Here is a 20,709-nt window from a genome sequence, read left to right as displayed (position 1 = left end):
TTCCTAGAGATGCTGCCTGGCCTGCTGTGACCGTACCGCTTCCTAAGATGCTGCCTGGCCTGCTGTGTTCACCAGCAACTTTTATGTGTGTTGCTTGAAATTCCAGCATCTGCAGATTTCCTCGTGTTTGCGTTTTTATATTGACACATTTCCCTGTATGTTTCAATGTACATGTGATAAATGAATGAATCAGAATTTTTAGTTCTGTGGTAGAGAGGTCTAAAGTTCTGGTGGGGTGAAGTTAAGTAGAGAACAGCGTGGAATCTCATCTGATTTACCAAGTCATGCACAGCCACGCAAATTTGTAATCTGAGGGCTTTGCTGAGATGGTAAAACTGGATGGGCTGAAATGGTTTCCTCCTACATTGCAGGGAAATTTGGAAAGCTGCAATCTTTAACCAGGGTGGGATTCACAGCACCCCAGATCACAGAAATGAGGCTGAATCTTTAACACCCTCTGAAATGGCCCAATGGGTCACTCACTCGGTTGGATCAAACTGCCACCAGCACAGTGGGCAAAGGTGGTCAGATGGTGGTCAGACAGACCCAGTCACCACCTTCTCGCGCACAGGTGGAGACGGGAAATAAAGGCTTGTCTTGCCAGTGGGGGTCCTCGTGAATCAATCACAAGGCCGCCGGAGACACTGGAACCTGGAGCAACAAACTACCCGCCGGAGGAACTCAGCAAGTCAGGCAGCATCATTTTGGAGAGGATTTATCAACATTTCGGATTGAAACCCTGCATCAAGACCACAACTGTAAACAATTCCTCCCCCCCCCCACCTCACACAGATGCTACTCAACTCATCTGAGACCTTCCAACAGATGGTTCATTGCTCATAAATGCATTGTCCCACCGAGTACAGAAACAAGTCCTTAGCCCATCATGTTCACACTGACCACCAGGCACCAGCTTATACTATCCAAATTAATTCTCCCCACATTATAAAACCATAAGACAACAGGAGCAGAATTAGGCCATTCAGTCCATTAAGTCTGCTCCACCAACCCATCACGGCTGATTTACTTTCCCTCTCAACCCCATTCTCCTCGTAACCTTTGATGCCCTTACTAATCATGAACCTATCAATCTCCATTTTTAATATACCTAATGACGTGGTCTCCAGAGCCGTCTGTGGCGATGAATTCCACAGGTTTGCCATCCTCTGGCTGAACAAATTTCTCCTCATCTCTGTTCTAAAGGGACGTTGTTCTATTCTGCCCTCTGGTCCTCAACGCCCCACTATAGGAAGACTCTTCATATGTTAACCCTTTCATTCTTTGGATAATTCTCGTGAACCTCTGGACCCTCTCCAATGCTAGCACATCTTTTCTTAGATAAGGGGCCCAAAACTGCTCACAATACTCCAATTGTGCTCTGACCAATGCCTTATAAAGCCTCAGCATTACATCCTTGCCTTTATATTCTAGTCCTCTCAAATTGAATGTTAACATTGCTTTCCTTACTACTGGCAGAACCTGCGAGTTAACTTTTGGGGAATCCTGCAAGAGGACTTCCAAATCCTAGTTCCCATCATCTTCTTTGGATTCTAGTGCTCACCTAAACAACAGGGGCAATTTACAGAAGTCAATTAACCTGCCGTCCCAGAGATCTCTGGGATGCGGGAGGAATCTGGAGCACCCAGAGGAAACCCACGTGGCCACAGAGAGAACGTACAAACTCAATACACACAGCACCAGTGATCAGGATTGGACCTGGCACTTGGAGCTTTCTGACTGCACCATCATCAGCTGTGCCACTATGCCACTGCATTTGGGCTATCTTAGCATATCTTTGGCATGCCATTTCCAGAGAAGATACACGATGTGCCCCTATAACATAATCTTCTGTAGAAACAAACAATGGCAATTATAAGTTCTGACTTTCACTAGATTAGCACACTTCCTTTACATCAGACCCCCATATCTCCTTTCCAAACATTCCTTGATATCGCCTCTCTTATGTTCCACTGTAAATGCCGGCAAGAACATTAATCTCAGGTAGGTATATGGTGATGTATACGTACTTTGATAATAAATTTACTTTGACTTTGACATTCAACATACCAGAGTTCCTTGCGGAGGTTACTGGGACTTAATGGACAATAGAAGTTGGAAAGTACTTCCATGCAAGTCTCCTGCCTCATATACACATGCAAGGCCTCTTTTGTTTTTGCTTTGGTTGTCTTCTGGGAGCTGGACTTCACAAAGTCATTCAGGGCTTTCATTTTCTTTAACGCCTCACACTGCAAAAAAAGAGTTGTGTTGGAGAGCGTCAGTGAAGATCAGAATTCAGGCGTCGCCCCTTTTATTAAGAGCAGCCGCACAGAATATATATATACACATACACACACACCTCAGGCACCACCCAACGACCCATTGAACACTGACTACAAACTCACTGGTGCCAAAGCGTATTGCATTGAGTTGAGAAACCACACACAGATGGGGTTTGCTTGCAGGACACCTGCGCCTCGGCTGCAGGGAGATGCTCAACTTCTGGTTAGCTGCCACCTCAGTTCGTCGTTCTCTCTCTCCTGCACTATTACACTGAGGCCCAATACATTGGCCTTCATAAATCAAAGTAGTGAGTACAGGAGTTGGGGATGTCAAGTTGAAATTCTATTGAACAGTGGTAAGGACAAATTTAGACTATTGTGTGCAGTTCTTGTCACTTACCTACAGGAATGATATCAATAAGATTAAAGGAGTACAGGGAAAATTAATATTGCTGGGACTTGAGGACCAGAGTTATACGGAAAGGTTGAATAGATTAGGCATTTATTCCCTGGAGCAAAGACAAATGAGGAGAGATTTGATTGAGGTATACAAAATTATGAAGGATACAGATAGAGTAAATACAAGCAGGCCTCTTCCTCTGAGGTTGGGTGAGACTAGAACTACAGGTCATGAGTTAAAGGTGAAATGTGAAATGTTTAAGTGGAACATGAGGGGAAACTTCTTCACTCAGAAGGTGGTGAGAGTGTGGAACGAGCTGCCAGCGGAACTGGTGGATGCAGGTTCGATTTCAACATTTCAGAAAAGTCTGGGTAGGTACATGGATGGAAGGGCTATGGTGCAGGTGTGGTCCGATGGAGTAGGCAAAGTAATTGCTCGGGACAGACTTGACGGGCTCTAGTGCTCTGTCTCTATACGATCAATCTTCAATACCTCATCTTCTAGGCATGTTGCAACTCGTTTCTTTAACTTGTGGCCCTTACGAAATCTGACATGGCCCACGTTGAGAGTCACAGCATGAACCATTGAAAATGAGTGGTCATGTTTCAATTTGCTTTTCTTGATGAATACACATAGTTTATTACCACATGGAATTTGCATATATAATTTCATATTAAAATTCCCTAAATATTATTTTTAAATAAATACTGCCTAAAAAAGCTAGTTTATTTTTACATGTATATTCCAAACTGATATTTTTTTCATGTGAGATTATACTTATTATAATTCTTTGATGTTTACTATATCCAGATATATTTGAAAAACTGAATTTATTAAACTAATAGTTACAAGGGCAAAAACTGCAATTGCATATCATGTAAAGAGCCCATTACTGCTTTCCTGGGAAAACTCAAAACTTTTCAGCAGCAAAATTGGACATCATGAGTTTATGCAATTTCGTCCACTGGCCACTCTTAAAATAGAATTGCAAGATGATGATCTAATTGTGTATCTAGATCCTTTGAAACAATTGCACACTGATAGGGAATTTTGGCTCATAGACCTGCTGGAGATGCACATTCCAGACTGGGTCGTGGATCCACTTGGGGTGAACGTGAATGATGTTGACACCACATTGCAAGAATGTCTTACTGACCTGCAGAGTGATATAACAGCTCAAGCAAAATTTCTGGATAACTAATGATATTCAAAATAAGTTTCCACAATTCTGGGAGAAAGCAAGATTCATTGGATTCCCACCTCTTACCCAGCTGAGTGTGGTTTTGGTCAAGCTCTTCATCTGCGAGCAGAAGCTCATAATTGTCTTGATGTTGTGAAAAGAGGTGATCTTTGATTATCTCTAACCAAGTTGCAACCAGATATTGAAAAACTCGCTAGTTTGCATCAGTTGCAAGGATCTCACTAAGTATCCAAAGTAACAATATTTTTTGTTGCTGGTTAGAAGAATGCTTTATATATATATATTGGAAGTAGAGTATCCTATTCAGAGTTTGAAAACACCTATAACAGTATATTTAACTTCAACTTAACCTATAACTTGTTAAAACATAAATATTGATTGTACATTAGAATAATTAGTACAGTTGACCAGATAAAACTTTGGCAGCTAACGGAGACTACGGAATGTTGGGGCCACAGAGGAAATGGAAGTCACAAGCAAACCATGAGCAGAAAATGGATGAGAACCACTGGGTTAATAGACAGACGTTCCGCCCCAACAACGTCACATCTTACCTGCTTCAACAAGGACTTCATGTGGTGGTTGGTTCCTCGGCAGTACGCCTCCAGGATTAATCCAAATCGTAGTGACACCGCCGGTAAATGTACTTCTGACCTGAAGGATACACAAAACGGGACTCATCTTCAGGACAACCAAACGCATAAATACTGTAACTGTAAGGTACTATGCAGAGACTGAATTCCCTTGATTCCCCAAAGCCATCCTGTCATCCATGAGGAACAAGTCCAGAGAGTACAGATAACTCAGCCAGATGTGCAGTTCCAACATCAGTCAAGGAACTTAACCGTGTCCAAAAGAAAGCAGCCCGCTTGATTGAGGTTGTCCATCAATGTTGTGGCTCAGAAGTGAGGTTAGGGTTTAGGAAAAGGTAAGAGGGGGAGTTAGAGATTAGGGGCCATAAATAGACAATAGACAATAGGTGCAGGAGTAGGCCATTCAGCCCTTCGAGCCAGCACCACCATTCACTGTGATCATGGCTGATCATCCACAATCAGTACCCTTTTCCTGCCTTCTCCCCATAAATGATGAGCCAGGGGCAGGAACCGGTGGTCAGAGTGCTTGAAGGCCAGTGATCCCCGGGGTTCAGGTCAGCAGGCGCTGAGGACAAAGACCAGCAATCCCCATGGTCAAGGACTGTGGCTGGTGGGCCCTAAGGATGAGGGCTGGTGACTCCCCAGGTCAGTAAGTCATGGGTCAGAGGTCTATGCAGACAGGAGGCACAAGAGCCAGTGTCCCTCCCAGGCTGGCAAGTCCTGTGGTCGGAAGTCCATGTGAGTTTGGAGATTGAGGCTTGGAGTTCAAAGTCCTGTGATTGACGAGCCTTGGGTCGAGACTGGAGGTTGAAGCCCAAAGGTCAAAGACTGAAGTCAGCGAATCCAGAATTCTGAGGCCTGATGTCTGCGAGTTTGAGAGTCTAGGGCCAAGGACTCTGGAGGTGACCTGTCCTGGGATTGTAGGCCTGTGTGTGTGTGTGTGTGTGTGTGTGTGTGTGTGTGTGTGAGAGAGAGAGTGGGAGTGGGAGTGGATGGGTAGGAGGAAGGGTGTGAAAGGTGCTATTTTGCTCTTGTTGCTGGAACGTGGGAGGATAGTGGAGCAACCTGAGGAAACCCATGCGATCACAAGGAGAACATACAGCTCTTCACAGAGGCGGAATCGCTGGTGCTGTAAAGTGTTGTGTGAGCTGCTGTGTTACTGAATAAAGACATCCTAATCGTAAAAGCCTGCCCCTCCCTTACTCAACAACTGAAGAAAATTGGTGGGTTCATTTCCAGGTTAATGATCACCCATCACCAGTGTTCGAAGGTACATGTTTAATTATATAGGATTTTATTTTACCTGAGGTGCCAGAAAAAGAAATGTCCAACTTTTTTGTTGGTCAAAGCTCTCTCCAGTAGGAACTTGGTTAGCTCAGCATCCAGGTAGGGCTCATACTTCAACACCTGAACCAACTGCAGGAGATACTGGAGGAGATCTTCATCACTGAAAGGTCAATGGATAGAGCAAAACATGAATAAGTTGATCAACCAATTAGAACATAGAACACAGAATGATCAACCAATCGGAACATAGAACACAGAATGATCAACCAATTGGAACAGAGAAGAGAGAATGATCACCCAATTGGAACAGAGAACAGAGAATGATCAACCAATTAGAACACAGAACAGAGAATGATCAACGAATTAGAACATAGAACAGAACCAAGCTGAATGGAGTTCTGGACTTAAAGGGAATTGAAGAACAGAGCACAGAACAGCACAGTATATTTTTGGACATAAAGGTACACACTATCAGTGATAATAAATTTGATTCTGATTCAAATGAAGAGTGTAACACACCAATTTCCAAACCGTCACATACCTCAACTTCCTTAGACAGTCTATGGCCAGAGAGCGAACGTAACGGCTGGGGAAGCTGTAGTCCAGAAGCTCGAGTGCGTTTAGTGCAGACAATTCTTTCCATGACTGTAGGAGGTATATTACCTGGAAGATAAAATGCACTCCAGCTGTAATGGGACTGGCCATTCTACACAAGCACCGTTGCTACTGTACTGCATCACATCCCAGACCACCTATTCCCAGTAAGCACACCAGTCAAGGAGGAGGTACAGGAGCCTGAAACATTTCAGGAACAGCTTCTTTCCCTCTGCCATCAGGTTTCTGAATGGACAACGAACCCATGAACACTTCCTCAGGATATTTTCCCTCTCTTTTTGCACTATTATTTAATTTATTTTTATATATACTTATTGTAATGTATTATTTTATTACTAGTATTGCAAAGTACTGTTGCTGTAAAATAACAAATTTCACCACATATTCCAGTGATATTAAACCTGATTCTGAAACGGGGAACAGCAACGGCTTTTATTCCAGTAAAACTCCAATCCTCCGCTGTCCAATTATTCATAAATCCCAATGGCCCAACAGGCGCTAATCTGTGCCCTTTCTCTCCCTTACACATGCTTCCATAAACAGAACAGGCCTGTTTCCTGGCCTCCTTGCCGCCTTTTAACCTAAGGGGTCCTGGTCCTTGGTCTCAGAGATCCCCGTGCGAGTCTGGAAGACAGGGTCCGAATGTCAAACCTGTGATGGGTGAGCCCTGGGGTCTAGGCCCGAACAGAGATTGGCGAATTTCAAAGTTGGAGGCCTGATGTCTACAAGTCTGAGAGATGGAAATCTATGGAAATGAATAAACAGTTGATGTTTTGGGTGGAGACCCCTCTTCACGAATGGGGAAGACACCAGACTAATTTGGGGGGGGGGGGGAGGGGAAGCAGGAGAGCTAGAAGGTGATAGGTGAAGCCAGGTGTGTGTGTGGTATCGAGCCAGAGAGAGCAGTGAGAGAGGGTTTCACTGAACTCCTGTCGAAAGGTAGGCATTCCTCAAAGAGACTTCGCAGTGGAGCAACAAAACATAAACATGAGAAACTCCTGCTTCCCATGCTCTCTTTAAACTCTCCACGTTGGCAGGAAACTGCTGCACTGCAGCATGCAGAAAAGCGAATTAAAAGTGTTGGGAGTATCAATTGGAAAACATCCAGTTAGGGCGGCAAGGTAGTGTAGCTATTAATGTAACACCTCAGCAATCAGGGTTCAATTCCTGCCGCAGTCTGTAAGGGGTTTGTAGATTCTCCCTGTGACCATGAGGGTTTCCTCCGGGTGCTCTGTTTCCTCCCAAAGTCCAAAGGCGTACGGGTTAGGGTTCAGGCTAATAAGAAGCATGGCAACACTCACGAGCTGCCCCCACCACATCCTCGGATTGTGTCGGTCGTTGACGCAGACGACCCGTTCCACTGTATATTTTTGATGTACGTGACAAACAAAGCTAATCTTTATCCAATATCTGGAAATATTTCCAATCTGTCACCACCAGAGACCTGAGTATGCCCGGTTATCAGAGGCTTATGAAGATATTTATTTATTTATTGAGATACATTATGGAAAAGGCATTCTGACTCTTTGAGCTGCACCACCCAGCGATCCCCTGATTTAATTCTAGCCTAATCATAGGACAATGTACAACAACTAATTAACCTACCAACTGGTACGTCTTTGGAATGTGGGAGGAAACTGGAGCACCCGGAGGAAACCCTCACAGTCACTGGGAGAACGTACAAACTCCCTCAAACACAGCAGGAAGTGGAACCCGGGTCACTGGTACGGTGAGGCGTTGTGCTAACCACTGCACTACTGTGGTGTCCTTAATGTGGCAAGATCTCTCAGAGCGCTTCACTGGGAGTTGGTGAGCAAGAATTAGGACTGGACCCCTCAAGCTGTTTGGGGTCGGATGACCAGTGATTTGGTCTGGGGGTGGGGAAGGCTCAAAGGAGAAGCTTAACGTTAAATAGTGAAGTAGGAGGGTTTGAGAGCAAGTTTGGGGCCCAGCAGGGAGTTGAAAGCAAGGGCAACGAGAGTGGAGTGGTTAACCTCAGGATACCCAGAGGGTCAGAATCAGAGGGCAGGAATCCTAGAAGCTTACAAGGATGGAGAAGGTGTCAGACGGAGGTAAGGTTGAAGGATTTTACAATAAGGACACAAATTTTAATTTGTAATTTCCTAGCGTCAAGTAAGATGCCTTAAACCTGCAAAATCAGTCTTCTACCGAGCCTTCTGTAATTGCTTCTGTTAGCACGGAAATGGTAATAACGGGTTTGGGACTGACTGAAGTAGAACGTGGAGTCAAGCTGAGGACTGCTGCTGAGAGATGAAGGGTTAATTACTTCTGATTGAGTTTATGAAATGATGCAGCGAATATCCTGCAGAGAGGAAGCTCCCAGTCTCCAGATTAAAAATATCCGTCAAGCTAATGACCTTCGAGGCTGTGCGATGCAGCACATGGCCCCATTGTCAGGGATACAATGGAGAAAGGAGAGGAGTGAGAGAGGAGGGAGGGAGGGGAGGGATAGGGGGAAGAGGGGGAGAGGGGTGGGAAAGGGGAGGGTTAAGTGGAGAGAGGAGTAAAGGGGAGGAGGGGGAAGGGGAGGTGGGGAAGGGGTAGAAGGGGAAAGGGGCAAAGGAGAGGAGGAGGAAAAGAGGAGGAGGAGGAAAAGGGGAGGAGGAGGAAAAGGGGAGGAGGAGGAAAAGGGGAGGAGGAGGAAAAGGGGAGGAGGAGGAGACAGAGAGAGAGAGAGAGAGGATGGAGAGAGAGGGGAGATGGAGGAGAGGAGAGAGGGGGTGAAGAGAGGGGATAGGGGGTAGAGAGAGGGGATGGGGTGGAGAGAGGGGATGGGGGAGACAGGGCAGAGCGGGATGGGGGAGACAGGGCAGAGCGGGATAGGGGAGAGGGAGAAGGGGAGAGTGGGTGAATGAGGGAGAATGAGAGAGATAGAATGGGAGAGAGATTATGCAAGAGAAAGAGAGACTGAGAGAGAGGGAGAGATTTGGGGGAAGGGGGAAGAGAGTGAGAGATAGAGAGAGAGAATGAAAGATGAAGAATGAAAGAGTGAGAATGTACATTTGGTGCAGAGCGCCAGGAGGGAACTCTGGATGTGTCCAGCAATGGCTGACACAATGCTGTGAGCTGCTGATTGGCCATTAGAATACCCACTGCATTTGTAACCACAGAATGAAAGCTTTTTAAAGCATCTAATTAAACTCAATCTGTACCTCATTCATTCTGCAAATTCTCTCTCTCATTGTGCTGTATATTAACCAGGACAGTTTGCAGATGTAGATGTAGAGAGATGAAATAACTAAACAATCTTTTTCCCAGTTTTATATTCCCATCCAATTCCTTTCTTGGGAAGCCACCCACACTTTTCCCCAGAAAACAGAAAGGTGAGAATGCCCATGCCATCTTCCATCTGTTTGAGAACACCTGCCTTCCACACTCCTGGTGAACAGAGCAGTATGGTGTCCATGAAACTCTAATGGTCTTTGGCCAGCTTGAGAGTCAGACACTGAAGGTGTTGGGCAAATCAGCTACACTGGGCGTTGATATGCAAAAGATGTCTGAACAACTGATCAGTCAGGTTTATGTTTCATATGAAACAGTTTTTCATGGAAGATTTATTTATTCTATTTTAAGTTAGAGATACAGGAAGTTAATGAGCCCACGCTGCCCAATCCTGCTGACCTGTTCGTCTTTCGACTATGGGAGGAAATCAGAACACCTGGAGGAAACCCACACGGTCCTGGAGAGAACAGACAAACTCCTTACAGGACAGGCAGTGGGAATTGAACCTGGGTTACTGCTAGCCGCCACGCTATCGTCCTGCCCCTAGAAGTTCCTCACAATATCACCGCACTGGAGAGCACAGTACAATTCCAATAATCTGCTCTCTGTTTACTGATTATTTACCACTCCCAGTGATTCAATATCTGGCCAGTTGCGTGTGAACCTGCAATACATTTATCACAAGACTTTGACTGAGAACTCTTATACACAACCAGGTGACTGGTTATGCTGAGGGAATCTGGTCCCAATTTCCTACCTGAGCAACATCTTCATGTTTATTCCACTTGGTGACCGAGAGAAGCTTAGCAAGGGCATCGGGGAAATAGTCACGAACTTCGTATCTCAGCTTCCACACGAGGTCCTTCTCGTCTTCGAAAAACTCAGTGCACGTCTTCCGCTCCATTATCTCCCTCAGCTGGTATTGCTGTGGCATTGGTTGAGAGGGAACAATCAGTGCATAAGCACACACAAAAGGTTCTGCAGGTACTGGAAATCCAAAGTAATACACACAAAAATACTGGAGGAGCTCAGTAGTCAGGCACCTTCTGGCTTCCTCTTTCCTTTCCAGTCCTGATGAAGGGTCTTTGCCCAAAACATCGAGTGTTTATTCCCCTCCATTGATGCTGCCTAATCTGCTGAGTTCCTCCACCATTTTGTGTGTGCTGCAGTGCAGATATCCTGTACAATTTCTTTTTCTCCTCTGCCTGTGAAAACCCCTTGTCCCCACTCAAAGCAGCCTGGTTTAGAGGGCACGTGCGATCACGAGAGGCTGAATGAACTTGGGTTGTTTTCTCTGGGGCGCCAGAGGCTGAGGGGAGATCTGATAGAGGTTTACACGATTATGAGAGGCATAGGTAGAGTGGACAGAGAATATCTGTTTGAAATGTCTAATACCAGCGGGCATGCATTGAAGGTGAGAGTGGGCAGGTTCAAGGGGGATGTGCGGGGTGAGTATTTTATTCAGACAGTGGTGGATGCCTGGAATGTGCTGTGTGGTATGGTGGTAGAGGCAAATATGTCCGAGGCTTTTAAGAGTTGTTTGGATAGCTACATGGATGTAAGGAAGATGGAGGGATATGGACATGGTATATGTAGGAGGGATTAGTGTTTGGGTGTTTTTGATTTGCTTTATGGCTGGTTCAGCACAACATTGTGGGCTGAATGGCCTGTTCCTGAGCTGTACTGTTCCATGTTCTACTGTTCAGGCATCCCATGCAAAATGCTGGAGGAACTCAGGCCAGGCAGCATATATGGAGAGGAATGGCCGAGATCCTTCATCAGGACTGAAGCGGCGGGGGAAAAAGCCAGAATAAGGTGGTGAGGGGAGGATAAGGAGAACAAGCTGGCAGGTGATGTGAGACCAGGTGAGTGGAAAGCTAGGGGATGAAGTTAGAAGCTAGCAGGTGATAAGGTGAGACCAAGTGAATGGGAAGCTAGGGGATGAAGTTAGAAGCTGGCAGGTGATAAGGTGAGACCAGGTGAGTGGAAAGCTAGGGGATGAAGTTAGAAGCTAGCAGGTGATAGGTGGGAGAAGTACTGATGAAGAAGGAACAACACACACAAAAACGCTGGAGGAACTCAGCAAGTTGGGCAGCATCTATCTATGGAAATGTATAAACAGCCGATGTTTTGGGTCAAGATGCTTCATGAGGCCACAAGGAGGAGGAACCTGATTAGACAGGAGAGGGGACTACGGGAAGAAGGGGAACCAGAGGGAGGTGATGGGTAGGTGAAGAGAAGAGAAGGGAAGAGACAGGATACCTTGTGATCATTACATTATTCAAGCACTCTTTTTTTTCTCGTTTAGTTTTTCCAAAGGTGGTTTATTCAGTGATTACAGTATCACAGCAATACAATATTACAGTACCCCATGATGCATATTAGTTACAGTTTCAAATTACAACATGGTCATAACAGGATGGGAACTTGAGTTCTGTTCAAGGCTCTTGACCTGAAAGTTTAACCCTGTGTCTGTTTCTGGAGATATTGCCTAAACTGCCAAGTGCTTCCAGCATTTGGTGTTTTCTATTACAGGAACTTACCTCTTGCTGTGTTGCCTTTAGACGCTCTCCATTTCTCCCCAAATCAAGAATCTAGAGGGGACACAATAAACGTCGCACTCATTACAATAGGATAATCTAAAAGATTTTCAACTTTGGGAAGCATGTTTGGCCACTGTTGAAAATTTCCACCTGTAGCTGGGATATAATTCCCAGAATATGGCGTCTTGAAGCAGTGAGTGATTTTCTAAGTCTGGGTCAGCTGGTGGCTTGGAGAAGCGGAGGGATCTGTTACCTGTGCAGGTGAACTGGGTTGGGTTGCAGGTGCAGGGACAACCCATGCATTGTCTGGGCTGGTGAGAGCACAGAGGAAAGGGGAGGTGGAACCAACCAGGGGATTTTGCTCTCCTCGGCCATTCGGCATCTCTGGCTGTGGGCTCAGAATTAAGATGTATTCCACAACTGAATGTTCTGCGTGTTGTGAAGACTGGTGCCTGGGGAAAGGCTCCCTACACCTTGGTCAGAAGAGGACAGGAGAAAGGCTAAAACTGTGATGCACAAGGAATATCCAGAATTCCATTGGCTTCAAATCACAATGTAGTAGAGGCACTGGGAAAAATCACATTCCTCTCTCTTGTTGGATTAGATTTATAATTAGTTAATTTCCCCATAGTTTAACTTTATTATGATTGTTTCTATTTTTATATAGTTGCCTCTGTATACACAATTGCTCAGTGTGTTTCCTGGTGGATATAGTTCCTCTGCACATTACTTAGCTCAGTGATCAAGTTTACTGTCATTCAGCCTTGTACATGTATACTAACAAATGAAACGATGTTCCTCCAGATCAAGGTGCACAACAGAGTACATATAACTCACACACACCACATAAAGTGATATTATACTCAAATATATTCCAGAAGTCTTCCAACCCTATATATTTTCCAGTGAACCACCCCAACTTTAGGGTCTCCCGTTGTTTATCAGTTTCTGAGAAACCACCCCAAAGGTCAGACCCAGCCGGCACTTACCTTATCGATGGAAGGGTAGTAGATGGGGTGGGGTACCACAGTTTGGAAGCGGATATTTAAGGCAGCAGTGCTGTCAGTGTTTGGGTTACTCTGCACGGTACCCATCGGGTTCAGAAGCTCCCCCTTTTCATCTGCAAAACAGAGAGGATGTGTATAATCAACAGAACCGGAAGATGACTTATAAAGATAATATCTCAATAAGATAACTCATCTTAAGTCCGATAGCGTAGAGGTTATTATAGCACAATTACTGTGCCAGCGACGCAAAGACGTATGGGTTAGTAGGTTAGTTGGTTATATGGGTATAATTGGGTGGTGTGGACCAGTGGGCCAGTGCTAAATCCCTAAGTAACTAGATAGATAGACAGATAAATAGATAAGTAAACAAATACATCGATAGACAATTCTGATTTGGAGAATGGACGTGAAATCACAGAGGAACATCTAGAGAAATTTCTGAAACGCCCGTCTGCTGCTGTCATTACTGTGTGGTCAGGAACCTTTTGGATGGTAGGCCTCAAAATCCCCGGCCTTGCCTGCTTTTGGTGACCGAGAAGGAGGTTGAATCATTCGGCAGAGATGCCGCTCAGTACTCGGTGTCGGAGAGCTGATCAGAGCTCGAAGTTTTCGGATGACTCAGAGTCGGATTGTGGTTGGCATGGCAGGGAGAGTTTTTCTTCCTTCTCCCGTCTGCATGAGATGTGGGACATTTGAGAAACTTTGAACTTTACTGTGCTCATGGACTTCTTCATCAAGTTATGGTATTGTGCATTGTTGTAACTATATGTTATAATTATGTGGTTTTGTCAGTTTTTTCAGTCTTGGTTTGTCCTGTGTTTTGTGATATCACACCGGAGGAAATAATGTATCATTTCTTAATGCATGCATTACTAAATGACAATAAAAGGGGACTGCGTGTCTCCATAATTTAAATAGATAGTAAACAAATACATCGATAGATAAATAGATAAGTAAACAGATAAATATATAGATATACAAATAAATAATAAATGAATGAATGATTGATTGATTGATTTAGGGGCAGCCAGATAGCTTAGCTTTCTTTGCAACACAATGACAGCACTAATGATCCGTCAGACCTTCCACTCCCACGGGAGATTTAATACTATGTTTTTGAAGGTGCCACATTAGCAGAGTGCTCAGCATAACACCATTACACTGCCAGCAACCAGGGATTCAATTCCCACTGCCGACTGTAAGGAGTTTGTACGTTTTCCCCTTTGTGACTGCAAGGATTTGAATGCACTCAAGGTAAATTTGCATGCAGTATACAACTCTGAGATCTGTCTTCTCACCAACAGCCATGAAGCAAGGAAAACCATGGAACCTGTTCAAAGAAAAAGACATCAACCCCGCCCCCAATCACCATGCTTCATCTGGGTACTCCAGTTTCCCTCCGTTTTCCAAAGGTGCACATGCGGGCTTGTTGGGCTAGAAGGGCCTGTGACTGTGCTGTATCTCTTAAATAAAAACAAAAACATCCTTAAACCTTCATCTAGCCCTTCCACATTCAGACCGGTCACAGAACTGTAATTGTTGGGTGAGACCCACTTCTCTGATGCAGTCAGGTCACGGCCTACTGAGTAAGAGTGAGGTTGCAGCAGAGGTCAGCAGATTTGCTGCTGTGGGAAGTTAAGCTCAGAGTTCCAGGAACAGCAGAGAGGTCACATCTGCAGCTGACACATACTGTTGCCACGGGCCAGTGCGCATGTTGCAGCAAGGCAAGGATTAAGGTCAATGTCCAGGCAAGGATAGCTTACAGACAGAGTGCAGTTAACCCAGGCAGCAAAGGTCTTTGAATACACAAGAGATTCTGAAGATGCTGGAAATCTAGAGTAGCACACACAAAATGCTGGAGGAACTCAGCGCGTCAGATCAGGCAGCATCTATGGAGATGAATAAACAGTTGTGTTTTGGGCTGAGGCACTTCAGGACGGAAAAGGAAGGGGGAAGAAGCTAGAATAAGAAGGGTTGGGGGGGGAGGGAAGGAAGGAGTACAAGTTGATAGGTGATAGTTGAGACCAAGTGAGAGGGAGGGTGGATGGTGTTTGGGGGGGGGGGGAATGAAGTGAGAAGCTGGGAGATGATAGGTAGAAAATGATAAGCGCACTGAAGAAGATAGGAGAGGAGAGTGGACTATGAATGGTCTTTGAAGAGTACAGCTTCTTTTTGTACATCAGGGGACCGGAGCCATTTGACATAACGGAGACAAGGGTGCAAACGACGGATTCTAAGGTGACATTTACTATTGCTCAGTTACTTTACTAGTTCTAAAGTATTATTGACCTTTCATGTGTAGATTCTATTGGCTATTAATACCTGCATTATCGTGGTGTGATTGATTGGTGATTATGTAAATAAGGAATTTGAACATATACAAGGTTACCGATTAGTCAATAACGATATCCAACTAGCCAATCCCATATAAAAATAGCATTTCTTTGTTCAAATTTTAGATCAGTGTAGTGACAGCAACCATGCTGTTCTCCTTGTGCACAAGTGAATAAAAGATTGTGAGTTGTCAGAATCCAGTTAATCAGTGACAACACTGACATTCCATTGGTCATGTAAACACAGGGAGCTTCAGGTAACGGCTAACAGGGCAATGCTGGACAACTTGTACTTAAATCAAAGATAAATTTGTATTTCTATAGGTTCCCTCACATCCCAAAATGTTTCACACTGCTGCAGTGTAGGAAATGTGGCAGCCATTTTGTTTTTATGAGTAGGACCTCACAAGTAGATGGCAGGTTAATCAGTAGGACAAGATGCTGGGCCCACTCCTAGGCCCCTTCTTGAAATTGTGCCTTGGGATCTCTGAAATCCACCTGACCAGAAAGATGCACCTCACCCCACCTCAAATGATATAGCACTTCCTTGGTGCTGCACTGGACTGCCATGATATTCGGGGCAGGGTGGGGGTCAATATTCTGAGGCGGCCGAATTTTCTGACTGAGGCACAAGGGAGCTGATCTCTATGCCATGGCTGACACTCTGCCCAAATGCTTTGATGTTTTATAAAAAGTCTAAGCTGACTCTACACCCTCGCAAGTTTAAACTATGGCAACACACACAAACTGCTGGAGGGACCCAGCAGGTCAGTCAGCATCTACTGAAATGAATAAACAGTCGACGATTCAGGCCAAGACCCCGTCTTCAGGACTGGAAAGGAAGGACGCCAGAGTAAAAAGGTGGGGGGAGGGGAAGAAGGACAGCTGGAAGGTGATAGGTGAAGCCAGGTGGGTGGGAAAGGTAAAGGGCTGGAGATGAAGGAATCTGATAGGAGAGGATAGTGGACCACAGGAGAAAGGGAAGGAGGAGGAGACCCAGGGCGAGGTGACAGGCAGGTATGAAGAGGTTAAGAGACCAGAGTGGGGAATAGAAGAAGAGGGGAGGGGAAGGGAAAATAAAATTACCGAAAGGGGAAATTGGAGACTACCCAGACAGTTTAGTGCATGGGTTCTGACTACACAGTTGCTGAGTTAAAATGACATCTATCACTAAACTAAAACCATTACTTCAATATGAAAATAACTCGAACAATTCAGAACTCTATTAATCACAACACACATGTGTGTTGCTTGAATTTTCAGCATCTGCAGAATTCCTGTTGTTTCTATTAATCACTCGTTGTTTATATTTATGTGGAATTAATTCTCACCAAACGCTTTGCTAACACATTCCTTGTATAATCTTCCGTTAATACTGAACTACTAATAATAAAAGACCTTTGAATGAGGATTTGTCGGGCTGATCAAACTCATCCTTTCACAGGTAACTTTACCACTCAAGAGTCGAGTTATTTCTTTCAACTATTTTCGCAAACAAACACTTCCCAATCTCCATCCTAGATCTGCCTTTATTTTTATTTTAAAAATTTTATTTGGAGACATAGCATGGAACAGACCCTTCCGCTGTAATGAGCCACACTGCCCAGCAACCCACTTATTTAACACCAGCCTAAACACAGGACAATTTACAATGAACAATTAAGCTTGAATTGCATTCTGGGATCATTGTGAATCTTAAACTACCGTATATTCTATTTGTAATAATTTTTTTTCGGGATACATCAAGGCAACAGGCCCAATGAGCCCACACCGTCCAATTACACATAGCTGCTGGATGATTAGGTTAGCTTTATTTATCACAGGTACATCGAAACACACAGATAAATGCAATGTTTGTGTCAAAGGCCAACACAGTCCAAAGCCGTGCTGGGGGCAGCCCGCAAATGTCGCCACGCTTCTGGCACCAACATGGCAAGCCCACAATCTCTAACCGTAACCCGTTATGTCTTTTTGGAATGTTGGAGGAAACTGGAGCACCCTGAGGAAACCCACATGGAGAACGTACGACCTTCTTACAGACAGCAGAGGGAATTGAACCCCAGTCTTCCAATCACTGGTTCTGTAAAGTGTTAACGCTAACTGCTACATTACCATACCGCCTCAAAGGTCCTTCTCAAAGCTGTTGGCCACAATGGCAACTTTCAGACACTTCAGCCAGCCTCCCCCACCGTCATGCCAAGAAAGGGCGAGTTGCCGCCTCCGGCAATCTGGCCGGGCGTCGAACACCTTTTCCATGTAACATTTATTAGATAAGGTGGGTGGTACCAGCCTTTTCCCCAGGGCAGGGGGAGCCCAGATCTCGGGGGCAGAGATTTAGGGTGAGGTGGGAAAGATTTAAAAGGGACCCGAGGGGCAACTTTTTCACGCGGCGGGGTGACGAGTGTATGGAATGACCTGCCAAAGGAAGTGGTTGATTCAGGTACGTAGCTTAGTATGACGCTGTTACAGCTTGGAGCTTCTGGTACGTATCTATCAATGATTCAAGAACAGCTTCTTCCCCTCTGCCATCAGATTTCTGAACGGACATTGAACCCATGAACACGACCTCACTATTTATTTATTTCTACTTTTGCACTTTTTAATTTAATATATATATATAAAACCTACTGTAATTCATGTTTTTTTCTCTCTATTGACATGTTTCTCTCATTGTGCTGTTGCCGCAAAGTTAACAAATTTCACAACATGTGCCGGTGATATTAAACCGGATTCTGATCCTCCGTAAGAAAGTTTGTATGTTCTTCTGGTGTGTGCATTGGTTTCCTCCGGGTGCTCCGGTTTCCTCCCACAGTCCAAAGACGTATCGGTTAGTAGGTGAACTGGTCACTGTAAATTGTCTTGTGATTAGGCTGGGGTTAAATTGGTGGCTTGCTGGGCGCTGTGGCTTGGTGAATGGAAGGGCCTGTCTGTGCTGCACCTCTGAATAAATAAACAAGTTAAGAAGCATTTGGACAGATAGAAGCATGGGAGGGGCTTAGAGGAATAGAGGCTGAATATGTAATTGGGAGGGGTACTTTGGTCAGCACAGGTTTGCTGGGCTGAAGGGCCTGGATCTGGGCTATATTCCTCAATGACTCTACGTGCGCCTTACCCGGCACTGACGGCCACGTGTATAACCAAACATCACCGGTCTTCAGCTGGTCCTTGTAATCAAATACCATGGTGTTCACCCACGCTATCGGGCAGTCCTGCAGGGAAATAGGAAACACTCCTGTCAATAAAAGTTCCAGGATCAATAAAGTTGGATCTTATTCTGAAGCTGCAAGTTGAGCACATTAGTGTTTGTTCAGCAGATAGGCAGACTATTCAATAAGGGAATACAATATTTACATCCGGCATTATCTCTAGGTCACCCAATGAATTTTTATCCTATTCTTTATATGTATTTGTTTTTAAACAACTATAATCTCGCAAATCAAACACAAAAGCAATTGCCTGCAAGATCATGAATGAAACATGACGATAGCAATTACTGGATTGCTTCAAAGGTTTGTCCAGGTGCTTCCTGTTGTGAGTCTGACTTGGTACTACGTCTGAGCTGCACAAGTTGACCATCTCCATTTCGAGCAATAAAGGGGAATTTGGACCTCAAAGTCCAGGGACCACCAGCATCCCCTGGGATAATGTGGTCTTACACATGCTGTGTTGGACTGGGACACCTCAGGAAGAGTGAAATATCGACCTTACTGTACATACAAGTCCATCGTTAAGGACCCCCACTACCCAGGACATGCCCTCTTCTCACTGCTACCATCAGGAAGGAGGTATGGGAGCCTGAAGGCACACACTCAATGATTCAAGAATAGCTTCTTCCCCTCTGTCATACAATTCCTAATGGACATTGAACCTTGAACACTACCTCACTACTTCTTTATTTTCTATTTTTTGCAATACTTATTTAACTTCATAGATATATATATACACACACATATAATAATACTTTTTTCTCTCTATTATCATGTATTGCATTGTACTGTCGTCACAAAGTTAACAAATTTCATGATATATGCCGATTATATTAAACCTGATTCTGATTCTGAATCAACAGTTCCCTCTGTCTCTGTTAAGTCAAAGTCAAGTTTATTGTGATATGCACAAGCACATGTCAGAAGAGTGAAATATTGACCTGAATTAAACATGCAGGTAAGTTGGAGGCAAGTTTCTTTACGCAGAGAGTGGTGAGTGTGTGGAACGCCCTGCCAGGGATGGTGGTAGAGGCAGATACATTAGGGGCATTTAAAAAACACTTAGATAGGTACAAGGATGATAGAAAATGGAGGGCTATGTAGGAGGGATGGCTTAGATAGATCTTAGAGAAGGTTAAAAGGTCAGAACAATATTGTGGGCCGAATGGCCTGTACTATGTCTATACATGTTCCGTGTATGCACAAGTGCAATGAAAAATGCGAACGCAGCTGCATCACAGGCAGGGCACCTGATACACAAAAGTCACAAGAACGACAAATTAAACATAAATTATGCAACATTAGACAAGAAAAAAAATGAAAAGAACAAAATAAACATCCGGTGTTGCTATACTGAGTAGTGATTAGGGTTGTGAAGGATGGTTCAAAACCTGACCGTTTGGAGGAAAGTTGCTGTTCTTGTACCTGGAGATGTGGGGTTTAAGGCTTCTGCCCAATTCCCCCAGCTGATATCTCACTGCACTCCCCACCTCCACTCCACCACTGTTAATTCCATCTCTCTCCACACCCCCCACCTCCATCAGCAAGGCAACAGGCATTCAAATTCAGCTTTCCTCAACTAGGACAGAGGAAGGTCAGGGAGATGAGAGGGAGCTAAACAAGGATCTTGTCATGGAGTTTCCTCCCTCTGAACTGCAGGCGTGGGGCAGAAAGATTCAAAATTGTCTAACGTCATTTCCAGTACGCAAGTGTAAAGGAAAACAAAATAATTGTTACTCCGGATCTGATGCAGCACTAAAAAAACACAATAAAATAATGAACACAATAATAAAAACACAATAAATATAAATATGTAAGATAGCTTATATACATAGATTAAATGTATGTCCATAAATTTATCCTCGGCACAAGATAAATCTGTGGATGGGCTAGGAACATCCTGCAAGTGTCACCATTATAGGAAAGAAGTGGTTAAACTGGAAAGAGAGCCAAAAAAGTTTACGAGGATGTTGCTGGGACTAGAAGGCTCGAGCTATAGGCA

The 20,709-nt window shown here is 44.5% G+C and overlaps 1 protein-coding gene across 4 annotated transcripts in view; it reads right to left on the bottom strand.

Annotated features, from left to right (window-relative positions):
* Positions 1-20,709, bottom strand: part of pik3cd (phosphatidylinositol-4,5-bisphosphate 3-kinase, catalytic subunit delta) — a 241,690-nt gene that overhangs the window by 22,262 nt on the left and 198,719 nt on the right. For all 4 annotated transcript variants that reach the window (XM_072245380.1, XM_072245381.1, XM_072245382.1 and 1 more), the window contains 8 exons: positions 18,614-18,710; positions 13,151-13,281; positions 12,162-12,212; positions 10,376-10,543; positions 6,302-6,423; positions 5,777-5,920; positions 4,435-4,534; positions 2,068-2,246 (listed from right to left, as the gene is read on the bottom strand). In XM_072245380.1, coding sequence (XP_072101481.1) covers positions 2,068-2,246; positions 4,435-4,534; positions 5,777-5,920; positions 6,302-6,423; positions 10,376-10,543; positions 12,162-12,212; positions 13,151-13,281; positions 18,614-18,710 — 992 coding nt within the window. The remainder of the gene's footprint in view (positions 1-2,067; positions 2,247-4,434; positions 4,535-5,776; positions 5,921-6,301; positions 6,424-10,375; positions 10,544-12,161; positions 12,213-13,150; positions 13,282-18,613; positions 18,711-20,709) is intronic.

Source organism: Mobula birostris, chromosome 27 (genome assembly GCF_030028105.1).
Source record: "Mobula birostris isolate sMobBir1 chromosome 27, sMobBir1.hap1, whole genome shotgun sequence".
Lineage (NCBI taxonomy): Eukaryota > Metazoa > Chordata > Chondrichthyes > Myliobatiformes > Myliobatidae > Mobula > Mobula birostris.
Note: the sequence above shows the minus strand (reverse complement) of the source record. Positions and strands in the feature narration are given on the sequence as shown.